This window comes from Anoplopoma fimbria, chromosome 6 (assembly GCF_027596085.1).
Source record: "Anoplopoma fimbria isolate UVic2021 breed Golden Eagle Sablefish chromosome 6, Afim_UVic_2022, whole genome shotgun sequence".
NCBI classification, from domain to species: Eukaryota; Metazoa; Chordata; class Actinopteri; order Perciformes; family Anoplopomatidae; genus Anoplopoma; species Anoplopoma fimbria.
In genome coordinates, this window is record NC_072454.1 from 5,027,824 (window position 1) to 5,040,908 (window position 13,085).

Sequence of the window (13,085 nt, forward strand, 5' to 3'; positions counted from 1 at the left end):
TGCTAGATGGATGAGAGGGGCTCGTTTCCTTTTGCCTTCATCTTGCCCAGTGGAAAGGTTTTCCTCCAGCCAATTCTTCTCATTTCCCCACAATGCATTTCCTCCCTCCTTATTATTCCACTTTCACCTCCCCTCTCCTCCATTTTCATGTCCGCTCATTCCCTCTTCGCCTTTTGCACTTGACTCAAACCTCACAATTCCATCTCAGTTCCGACTACTGCGTCTTGTACTCCTGTATGGCTTTTTAGGATGGATGTGCAATGCTTTTTTATTTTTTTCGTCCAATCTCCCTTTGTCCCTTCAAATCCTGAGTCACACAGCCCAGGGGAGAGGAAGCAAGGGAGTCCACCTGTCATCCGTAGATCTGTGTCTCAAAAACATATTAAGACAGGCAAACCACCAGTTTACCAGGCTTGTCACATAAAGTCTCCTTGAACAGCCGCCAGGAGAGTTTCAGGGTCGGGGAGAGAAAGAAAGAGACAGAGAAAATGGAACGGGTAAAAAAAGAAAAAAGTGATGAAGAATATTGGTGCTAAAATGATTATTTGATTGACAGAAAACTAATTAACGAGGATTTTGATAGACGTTGAAGTCATCTCTCACTGTAAAATGAAGAATATTTGGTTCCAGCTTGTGGAAATATGAACATTTGCTACTTTTTTATCTCTAAATTGAATATATATATGAACTGTTTGCCATTGGACAAAGAAACTATTTGTATTTGACACCATGGGCTCAGGAATTAGCTATATGCTTTTTGTCTTTCAGCAATTTATAGATATAAAGATTAATCGATTCATCCCAAAAATTACTGAAAGTTCGAAAATCATCTAATTTACAGCCCAAAAAAGACAGGGGCGGGTGAAACATGTTGACGGAATAATGAACACTGAGCTCTTAACTGATGCTGTCTAGACAAACATGCACAAACACAAACACATGCTCCATGTCAGGCTCCAAAAGAGAAATTATGTAACCATTAGCCCCAAGGACGGAGCCGAGAGGACCAACGCGTTTGTGTGTGTTTGATTGAGGTGTGTTTTCCAATCAAGGTGAAAGTGACCTTCTGGAAAGCCTCCTGTTTCCTCTGGAAAACCTCCCATGTGGTAACATAATAAGCACTGTGCAGTTAAACAGCTCTGATTTCCAGGAAATAAATAGCCTCCTTCATCTTTAGGCTCACATTATAGGCCTCCAATTGCTGTTACTTAGCATAATAAGATACAGCACAACGGCAGCGTCCCCGAAACAAACACAGGACATGATTTTTCACCGGGCTGAACATTCAAAAATCCCCTGGAACTGTAATATTTCCAAAATAAAACCATCTTCCACTGACATTAAAGTCCTCCGTCTCGACTGTCTCCTCTGTGCTTCTTTGTTCTATTTCCTCCTGCTCCGTCAGCTCTAAGGCCTCCACCAGAAAAAAGAGCCAGCTCCACGCAGCCTCCCAGAGAGAAGCTGGCAACAATCTTTGAAGCTAAAAATAACCGCAGCGAAATGCAGCGAGCTCGGGATAATCAGAACCCACGCCCAAATGCTGGGCCGCCCGCCCGCCCGCCTGCTCGCTCGCTCGCTCGCTTGTTCGCACGGCCGCCTGCTAAACTGCTGAGTGGCAAAAGACCAGGATACAATCACACTGGGATCGATATATCTTACATCTCTTACAGGGCAGAGGATGACTGAGGTGGCTTGTATCTGCTGCTTGAAAAATGCACTGAACTTATTGAGTTGCCAGGCGCTGACACACCCATTTACAGAGAGTCATTATCCATAACAAACACAGAGGGAGGATCTCTCTCTCTCTCTCTCTCTCTCTCTCTCTGGTACTCATGTCACAATGAATGGCCCAGAAAACAAATGTGTTAGATTAGCTCCAGGTTGTTCTTAAGTCAGGCCCTCATTTCAAAAGATAATTTACACAAACAACAGTGTACTGAGGTAATAGATCTCAAAGCCTTTACTTAAAGGTGCTAAACAAATTCAGAACACATCTATTGCCTCTGCACTGTTCTCAACATGGCCATGGCTGAGCTAGTTGTTTGCTGCTATCAATGCTCTGATTACCATATAGAGAACCATTAACATTATATTATTAAGATGTTTAATATATCATATATATATATATATATATATATATATATATATTTAAGTTGCTCTTATTCTTATGGAATTTCGGACAAAATGTGTTTTTTCTGCCCCAAGTGGTCAAGACACATGTGCTTTTGAAAAAAACTCTGCATTATTAAATCACACTTTCTATTACTACCAATAACTACTGATATTGCCAAATCAACCAGGATTGACATTTTTAGGATCATAACTTTAAAGTAAAATATGGGAAATGTAGTTGAGCATACAAGGTAAATGTATACCTATTGCAAAATATGATCCTTTTGAGAGTGTTGTGTTTTTATGTATAGCAGTTGGGTAATTTATACTGATGCATTAACCACCTTTTAATACTGTTCCTGGTTATGGAGGAGCTAATCTTGACTATTTATAAGCAGATCATAATGTATGTTAAATCTTAATTTGGAAAACAGCTCTGAGGTAAACTTAAATGAGTAAACATTTACTGTACGTCCCAGATAAAAGTATTATTAACTGATATGAATACATATGTACCTCAACATTGTACTTAAGTTGGATACATTCTTTCCACCACTATACACTTGTATTTATTATTTATTTAATGAATTGATAAAAATGCAAATTCAAATGCAACTGAAAAGATAACCCGCAAACAAACTCTTGAAATTCCCAGCCGCTCTCAGTGACACTCCATCGAGTCCAGTCAACATCAGCACCAGGAGTATCGGTAATATGACTCACACAAGCTGACCTTGAGGGACAGGCAGTGAGAGACATGAGGAGGGAGAGAAGGGGGAGAGAGAGAGAGAGGGGAGGAGGGGGGTTGGCAGGGTAGAGGAGGAAAAAATTCAATCAAACGGCTCAGCCATTTAAAGAAATGCTATCAGACTTGAACTGGTTCAGGCCTGAGTTGTTGGGCTCCCTGCTCGCTCCGTGTACAGTGAGGTTAAATAATCCCTGTGGAAGCATTTTATCTTGGCTAATAGCATTGTTTACTGCCAGGTGCCAGCAGCATAATAAGCAGAAGGCTTTTCTACAGACCAATGAATCACTGGTGAATATTTGGAGCTCGAAGCAGAGAACGCAAAGAGGTCAAACTGTGTCACTTGGCTCAAATGACCTAAAGTGGATGTCTATATAAATCAGTTGGCAAATCTTGCATTGTATATTATAAAATCTGTCTTTCTAAAGGATTTCTAGAGCACCAAAAAAAAAACAATGGAAAAACATAAGGATGCTAAATGAGATTCAAACAATGACACGATAGCAGAAGGTAAATTCTGTCATTTCCAAATGATGCGTAGAATACCTACCAGGTCTGGGAAGTTTAGGTAAATCTGGTTTAAGTAGGACAGCATTGTGTTTTTTGTTATCAACCCATTTAAATTGTTTGCAGTAGCGGTAACTAGGGGTTGGGTGGATCAATGCGGACATATCAATAATACAGATGTCTATACGTCTTGTTTTGAAGATCAATTCTAGTGTCAATAGGATCCATGGGGGAAAAAAGGGATCAGTTTCTCTCTTCTGCAACCATTTATATTTTATTAAAACTGTGCAAAAAAGATCTGTTGTACTACTTTAACTTCCAACCGACGCCCGATGGAGCCTGTTTGGATCTATTTCACAGCTATTAATGATGGTTCAGGGAGCTTTTTTTATGTTATTTGCACAAATACGTTTTGAAACTTTCATTGTTCTTAACAAATACATTTCTGCACTTATTTTACTTATAAAATAACATATTTTTCCTCACAAGTGTCCTTTGTTTTAACATGCAGGTGATTCAGTAAATGACGGTGGAAAGCAACATAGAAGTATATAAACTGCTATGAATTATTGAAAGTATCGGTACCAATTTCATCAGTTCTGCCCCAGTATTACTTGGTATTGGATTAAAAAACAAATGTTTTTATAGGGAACACAACAGAAATCTCTGGTGTCATATTCAGAAACTTACACTCCCTCCCTACTTGCCTACCTTTTTTGCTGACAGTGTAGCAATTTCCTTGACATCAAACATTTCATGTCAGAAAATGTAAACTTTTGAGCTCTTTAAGAAAAATGACCAATGTTGCTGTTTTGTCTGGTGCATCCAAAGGTCAGCTGGGTTGCTGAATGTTTCCTGCCCCCCATTTGTCACGGCCCACACACCTCCTCTGAAATAACTACAGCCAAACAAGCTGCAACACTAGCTGTTGGCCATGGTTGAACTCATAAGAGTCTGATATTTATTTGCTTACTTGTGTTAAACGGTTTGCTGCTGTGGGCCGGCTGACAGATTCAATAAGAGAGTGAGCCAAAGGTGGGGCGTGGGCGAAAAGGGGGCTGTAGATTATTGCCTCTTTGGAAACCTCTCTTATTTAATAACCCACAGAAATCAATATGTGTTTCTTAAATATGCTCCCTGATGTATCATACAATTTGGAAACAAAGAACTAGGCTTAAAGCTTAATCTACATCCTGTGTTATGGAATATTTATAAGGAAAGACGCAACATTTTTTTTATGGATAAATTGCTGCTCCAAATTTTTTTTTTTTTAACCTGAATTTAAAGAAAACCTTCATAGCAAATGACTTTGCCCAATACACAGGAATGCTGTTTTATTCATAATAACGTTTTACCCAATTAAATAATGCATGTATGCCAAACAGCTGTCTGTTAAATGCCAATTTGGTTAAGAGGTGACTTGTTGAAAAGGTTAAGACAGAGCAGACGGTAACGGTTCGGCGTATAACCTGTTGATGACATCATGAGTCGGGCAGGGGGGGGGGTAGTTGTCCCGTGCAGTTTATGTAACTACCCTGTATTTTTTTAGTTAAAGTTCCGAACGTTCAGCCAAAGCAGTCTTTCTTATCTCCCATCAAAAAAACTAATTTCCCATGAGCAGCCAGAAACAAACACCTCAGAAAATGGGGACACCGGAGCAGTTAGCTTAGCAGGTGGCAGCCTCCTCTGGAGAGCCGACGGAGGGCAGGTGAATCCCAGAAACGGAATTAGCTCGGCTTACATCTCGTAGGCTGCTACCTCCCTCCCCACTGGCTCCAATGAAATGGAGCAAAGCCTCATCTAATCAAGGCAGCTGAAACCTGAATTCATTATTAAAATCCCCTCTGAAGTTAGCGGCAGCATTTAACCACTTTGTACTTCATCATCATCATCTGGACCGGGATGCTCGGGAGGGAAGGGAGAACAGCAGAGTAAATGAGAGGAGAGAGGCAGATGGAGAATTTCAACCTTGGCAGTCGTGAAGCAATTTTTCTAAAAAAAAAAAATGTCTCAAAAATATAACACCTTTGGACTTTCTTTTGCCCCCACCAAAAATGATTTCAGCCTGCATGGGGAGTGCAGACGCCCTGAACACCTTCATTCACTGAACAAGTACAGTATGCTCGTACGGGGAATAGCTCAGCGTGGGATAATTCGTCAAAGGGCCATCTTCAATTATTTACACTTCCCGCTACATATTGAACATGTTTCTCTTTTGCATCATTAATATTTCATCCCTCTTCCCGCTGCAAGACGTTTCATCAGAATGAATCAAAGTGACGTTAAGCTATATTCTCACAGCATCTTCACCAAATTAAAATTTTCATCAGGATGCCATGACAGGTTTTATCATGCATTCGGTTAGTGGTCAGGCACAGCAGTCTCAACGACTGCATCAGAGATAAACTGACTGAAGTAAACTGCATATTAAAAAAAAAAAAAAAAAAAAAAAAAAAAAAAGCCTTGATCTTTACGAGAACCGCTCATGCGATAGGTTACAAGTTATCTTGGCACTCAAACCAAGTGGAACATGAGGAGATGCAAGGTTCTCAGGAATACGGATTACAGGAGCATTCAGATGGATGTGTTCTACAGGACAAGTTATGTTTGGACTTCATTCAAGAACACGATAACTCTATGTCAAGGTCAACACAGAATGTCAGAACTGCTTGGAAATTGAAAGAGAAACACCCAAACAAGGCTTTAATATTGGATAATAATAGTGGATGATACACCTTGCAAATTCCCAAACAAAATGACCAACAGATGGTTCTGACTTTTTAGGGCTCAGAGCAGTTCTTAATTTAGACAATTTGTTCTAAAAATATTATTAGTTTGGTCATTTATGTCCGCTGAAGATTATAATTTTAGGAGAAGTAACAGTTCATTTGTATATTGTGTAGAACAAACAGCAGAGCAAATTAGGAATGTATGTGTCCGTCTCCTTCAAAATGACTGGCAGTAACTGATGCTTTATATTAGGACACATTGCAAACATTTTATCTACATATTCTATTGTATCTCTTTAAACTGCCAATACTGCAGTGGGGTTGTTTTTGACTGGTTTCTCCAAGGATCCCAATACATTGGTAACACCACTTGGTATGATTAGGGTTAATGTGAATGAAATAATGATGGAATTATACACTATACTCAGGTTCAGTGACCCCCTCTCTACCTGCCATTTTACAAGAGACACAATCCCAGATCAATTATCACAACATTTGACACATTTTTACAGAGCACAACACAATATTCACACTAAGGATATCACATGCCGCAATTTAAATTGCAAATTTCCCCGCTGCGGGACTAATAAAGGATTATCTTAAATGGTTCACATTCCAGCCAGCATTTATTTCCCACATTGCATCCCCCTACAGCTCTAATTGTGTCCTAAAAAAACAGTTTCAGCTCACAGGAAGCAATCAGACTTGAAGGATGGTGCTGATTTCAGTTCTCAATCACACAAGAGGTCACGGCTGGGTCACGTACGTATAGACATCCCAAGACATATGCTGCTTTGAACACATCAGTGTGTGCATGTGTGTTAGTATGTGCAAGGGCAGAGTGCACAGTCACACACATTCATAAACCCCACCGGGAACTTGTTAAGCAGCAGAAGTTATCCAAGTGCAAAGAACATGAACTCTACAATTTTGTTTAAAACCTAAAATATCTCCCTTATGACATGATTAGTGTAATAATGTACACTGATGACCTCAGTGTTGGCCAGTGGTGATTAAAGCCAAAGTGATTTCTTTTTTTATTAATTTGGGGGTCTTTTCTTTAAAGTAGATGAACTGAAAAGCCAAAACTAAGAATAAACACTTAAGCTTTTAAGCAACATTTCCAGTGATGGGTTCAATTATCTCAATTATAATTAATTGTATATATGATTTTGCTGTGGAAATACTGTAGTTGAAAATAATTCCACCATCAGATTTCGCAACATTTATGTTTTTTTTCCAGATTGGGAGATCATTGCCATAATTGAATTGTTTTGAGTAAACATTAAACCCATCCAAACATATCTTGCATTGACTCCTAGTATAAGTAGTTAATGGATACAAGTGACTCATAAAGCTAATTAAGATACACAGATTGCTGTACCAAACATTTTATTTCCCCCAGATGCTTCCGTTGGATCAGAGCATTCTGCTGACATCAGCCCCAAAAATCATCCTGGCTTTCTGCAGATTTTGAGCTTTATACTGATCATGAAGAATAATATCCTCATAAAGAGTTTTGGCTGAAGCTTAGAACACATTTATGCCCAAAGAGTTGAGAAAACGTTTATTCCTGTAATAAAAACACAGAAGTTGGTTTAACAGTTTATGCTTCAGCTGATACATTTTTAAAGCATTTTGCCCCAAGTAATTCAGAGTGAGGTTTGGTTAAAGTGCATGCAAAATATGCTGAGAATACTGAGAATTGTTTGTTGTCACAAAAAGCAGCACTAAGCTCTACTTTATTCTGTGCAATTGTGTTGTTACTAAACCCTTGAAGGATCCTGAAACACAGCTAAGAGTAAAAATTCCCCTAAAGATGTCACCTCAGCATCATTTAATGAAAAAAAAACATCCAGCCACAGACCATCTATCACAACTATCCTCAAGTCAGGCGGCTTGTAAGCCCATGTGGAGTGTGTGTGACTGATAGGTGGGCTAATGTAATTCTGTTGCTTCCACCGTCATGGTGATGGGCTGTTAATCTGGATTTAGGTTTCAGTGCCACTGTCAGACTGAAACCTAATCCCATTGAGTGGCTCAGCTTTGGAGACAAAGACCTCAGACCACCTGCACCAGTACAATTTCTGACGCATGGACCCGGAAGTCATTCATAATCTACAATCACAGATCAGAATCTACTGATAATATCAGTTTTGAGTATTTATTTTATTTTATTGGGGACATAAACAACAAATGCAGTTGTAGTGCCTTATCATCACTGAATACACTTTTGTAGGATGTACTCATCGCTACACTGACTGATGTGATCGTATTTGCTGACATTGAATATGTCCTTTTTTTTATTATTATTGCTTATAATTCAAATTTTAGATACCCTCTCATAATATCAGCTATATAAACATTTTTTGTGTCTTTCATATGTTGCTTCATCTTTCCAAAATCCTATGTAGCATTTTAAAAATAAGTAATTTGAGTAGTTAATAATATGAACACTTATGAACCTTTTTTTTTTTTTTTTCCATTTCAGTTTATATTCAGCATAACTGCACCATAATTTGTAATCCTAAAAGGGGTGAAGAATAAGGGCACGCATCAGATTTCCAACTCCGTTGATCCACATTATCGCTGAGGCATCACCTGACATTTTGCCCTGCAGTGCAGAGGTCACTTGGCTCCTCATAATGGTATCAACTCTCCCAGATCTCTGCTTCAGTCTGCAGATTACAGCATGGGGATAGCTGACTGTAAGATTTTCTTAAGGTCCAAACGATTTAGATATGTCAATCATGTTTTCAAAGTGGCATTTGCGTCAGGAGTAAGACGTCTCAACTATGATACCTTCCTATAGTTGTCGCATCTTGACTTTTTGACAGTTAGACAAGCTAGAATGTCACCAAATACCACCAACGCTACACTACACCAGGGGTTTTGTAGTTGAAAGTGTCATTCATTGTCTGCATAGAGAATAAGAGATGACTCGCATAAGAGTACACTCAAAGCTTGGATGGCTAGGAAGAGGTTGAGTCATCAATCTATAAAACCTGTTAAGAAATATTTATTATTTACAATAAGGAAAAAAAAAACATATGGAAACATTTTTTCAACTGTATAGACCTGCGAGAACACCAAAACCCAGTGTGAGATCAAATCTGTGTCCATCTCTATTTTGTGATCCACAAAGACAGCATCAATAAGAGCTCACAGATGGCCTACTATACTTAAATTAATATCATTTTTCTCCCTTTCTGAGCGCAAGCCAACACAGGCAATTCAGAAATACCGCATAACACATTCATACATAATGGATATTTTTTTTTGTGAAAATGATGGCTTTTTCAAATCAAAGCAGCATGTGGGTGGTATAATAGAGGGGGTGGCGGGGTGAAGGGTGTTTAGGACTATCCAACGAGTCGGCTATTCTCTGGCGGCAGAACTTTCCGTGGCGAGCTGGAGGAGTGACATTTTCCCTCGGATATCTATCAGCTTAATGGTTTTTCATGAGCATTTGCTGGAGATATTACATTCTTTTTTTTAATGGTTAATTAATAAATGAAAGGATGATGATGGATGGCCCCCATTTTTCCTCCTGGTAATGAAATGATACACAATTCCCCCCTATGTTTCTAATTATCAGAGGGAACATTCCCTGGTCTCTGGTGTAATCGGGGGGACACTTTCATTATCGCGGAGACAAAAGAAGCAGCCGCACCTTTGCAGTGAAGCAGACAAGCCACAGCAGGTGGGATTGGGTGATTTATTTTATCAATGATTTAATATATAGCTGCCATCAGGTAATTATAAATAAATAGATAAATGGCAGACATTGTGTGTATCGCACACTGCAACAGACTGTATGATGAGAGAATAACAACAATAGTACGGTTAAAATGCCATTACAGAACCATTTAGGCCAGTGCAAATGAATTCATAACATACAGTGCATGCATATTTCATAACATACAGAAAATGCATATTTCATAACATACAGAAAATGCATGTATGAAATCTAATTGGTCCAGACCTTGACACTAAGTGGTGTAATATCATGGCGATGTGAATATAATTGTTAAGTTAAATTAGAATAAACGACGAGGTTACGATGCCTGCACCACCTGTTTTCATCAACTGCTTGCTGACTGAAGAGCATGAGGGCACATTGTTAAAGATCAGAGACAAGAACATTACAAGCAGAGGGAAGTCCAGCACATAATGTGACACCATTTTGAGAGCAGAGAGATCTATCATGGAGGAAGCTGTGTGTGTGTACAGTATGTGTGTGTGTGTGTGCGTGAGATGTGTGTCTGTGTGTCATTGATTGCTGCGAGAAAATCCGTGCAGCACCAATCGATAGCATGTGTGCATACCACGACTTGAGTCAAGGGCAGAGATGGTGAAAAGAAGAAGATCATCAGTGTCCATTAACAGATGGATTAGAACACTTTCAATCATTCCAGATGCCACAATTAATCAGTTTATCCGGGCTTCAGTCAGATGATTAGTGTCACGAGACAAACAAATCAACACTTTCATATTCCAACTTTTAGGGATGGAGGTTGCAGCTAGTAAACAAAATAAATAAGTGTCCATTTGACACACTCTTATTGTTTAAACTTTATGTTAAAGCATTCTATCTGTAAAAAGTAATAACTGACACTTTGCACCAATCCTTTATGTGATGCGAACATCAACAAATAACATAGAAAACACTTTATGTTTTAAGCCTACTGTATTTACCACCATTGTAATCTTAATACACCGAAGAAAAATATTAACGACCCAGGGCAGAACGATTGATTATTGAGTCCTGCCATAGTTCCGATTGCCTTATTGGACCTACGAATGCTAAGGATCACTCTGGTGTGTCATATATTCAATTTCCCAAACAAGATGGTGGTCCATGTTAATTGCAAGCGAAATAGTCTCAACGAAGCTGTAAAATTTCAACGTTATATATCAGTTTTGATGATAAAGAGCCAACCAATGGACGAATATATGACAGGACTGGAATGCTACTTGTGAGTTTGCCCATTAATCTGTTCAACCAAGGCAACTCACGTCAACTCAACTCAAAGGCCAAAGACGTTGCCCTTCTCCGTTGATGTTACAAGCCAGAAAACAAAACCGCACTTTACATTCCGAAGCAAGTCGTAAGCATACACCGACGCAAGTGACTTACGTGTTTTGCGGTGGCCGTGCGTACGCGTGGTGAGCGTGGTGGAGACCGTCTCGGTGGTAGTATGCTCCAGCGTCCACATCTGCGTAGAGTCATGGAGGACAGTCGGGTTGGACGGCGAGGGGCTTGACGTTGCCGTTCCAATTACCAAGGTCGTCCGTTGCGCTGCGGTGGTTGTAGTAAAACCAGAGGGTCCACGTCCGTTCCGATTTACTGGATTCCGTGGGGTTACTTGGCTAACTGAGGCTCCTCCCGCTCGAGGGTTCATGGTCGTGGTAGTAGCAGTGGAACGAGTTCTACCTTTCCCAATAGTTACAGTTCTGGCTGTGGGGTTCCCTCCATCAACTGTAGGAGTAGTTGTCGTGGTGGTGGTATCGGGACTTTTGGGAATCCCACTTGGCTTGGAGAGGAAAATAGGATCCTGGCCTATTCGATTAGCATCCACCAGGTCTGTTGGCACGTAATCCCGCACTGTACCAACAACAATCCATTTGAGCAGCATCAGACTCAATCCAAGGCCAATGAAGCCGATAAGTAAGGGGACCACACACAGCCATGTCTGCTGGCGAGGCCAAACCGCACAGCGAAGGGGACCCTGATCCTGGGCCTGGCCCTCAACTCGGCCCCCCGAAGCCCCTGAAGCTTCAGGTTCCTCCAGGATCACCGCCCCCGAAACAGCTGCTCCAGAACACTCGCTCATCCTTCCCTGCCGTCCTTTATGGCTCATTGAGGGTTAACCCTGTGATAAGCATCGGCAGCACATGGCATAAAGGTTCCCAACAATGCCGGACAGTGAGAAGAGACAACGGAGAAAAAAAAGGCGAACAAATAGAACACAAAAGGGACCTCACAGGAATCGGACACTTATTAACACCTACAAAAAAGATGTAATCCAAGGATAAAGAGATGGGGAGGGGTGCAGGGAAATCATGCAGACACACTATCACAAACACACAAGCACGCACACTCACACTCAGAGACACCAGCGAGAAAGGGGAGAGCTGGCGTAGACTGATAATCGCCCGATTAGTCCGCGTTTAGTCCTGCCCAACTACCGATGTCCAAATGAAGTCACAGTGAACTTCAAATACGTCCACAGCAGGGTAAGCCAGAGAAGAAGAAGAAGAAGAAGAAGAAGAAGAAGAAGAAGAAGAAGAAGAAGAAGAAGAAGAAGAAGTGACAGGAGGGAGAGGTGGGAGGGAAGGAACAGCTTTACATCCGTGCATGTGAGGAATCCGTGGCATCAGTGTTCAGCTGTCACTGCAGTAAAAAAAGCTTTTTCTACTCAACATGCATATACGTCCCCACGAAGCACGATCCACGGTGGGACAGTACCGCCTAATGAGGGGAGTGAAACTTGCAGGGTGGGTCTTGTTGCCTCCCCACCCCGTGGCGGATCAGAAGAAATGAAAGATGTTGTCCAATGCAGCCTGTTCCAACAGCTTTAGCCGAGTCAGCGTCCCTCAGCCCCCCCAAATCTGTCTCTTTCGTAACTGAAAGAGAGCGATAGATCTGTCGTTTATGCGTCTGTGGAACACTCTCCTTTGAATATCTGCTATCTTTGACGCCTGCTGCTTTTCAATCAGCCTCTCTTGAAGGATTTTTTTATCATTAATTTTTTTTTTCTTTGATTCCAAACCCACTTTGTGCTCTAAATTCCAGTGAGGCTGAAAAATAAAGCAGTAGAATCCAATTAATGTCCCTGATCCGTTCAAAAAGCAAACACTTCAGATGAGGACCGGGGAGGGAGAGTGGAGGAAAAAAAAGAATTAGGGGTGTTGTCGCGCAGTGGTGGTATCACGGGGCGGATAAATCTGCAACTGCGACGGGTGATCCTGCTGCTTCTCCAGCCGGC

General features: G+C 40.7%; 1 protein-coding gene across 1 annotated transcript in view; it reads right to left on the reverse strand.

Moving 5' to 3' along the window:
• The window catches only part of LOC129092670 (pro-neuregulin-3, membrane-bound isoform), a 349,566-nt gene extending 337,609 nt beyond the window's left edge, over positions 1 to 11,957 (reverse strand). Inside the window, 1 exon segment of the mRNA XM_054600685.1 lies at positions 11,234 to 11,957. Coding sequence (XP_054456660.1) covers positions 11,234 to 11,957 — 724 coding nt within the window.
• Between the last annotated feature and the right edge of the window lie 1,128 nt (positions 11,958 to 13,085).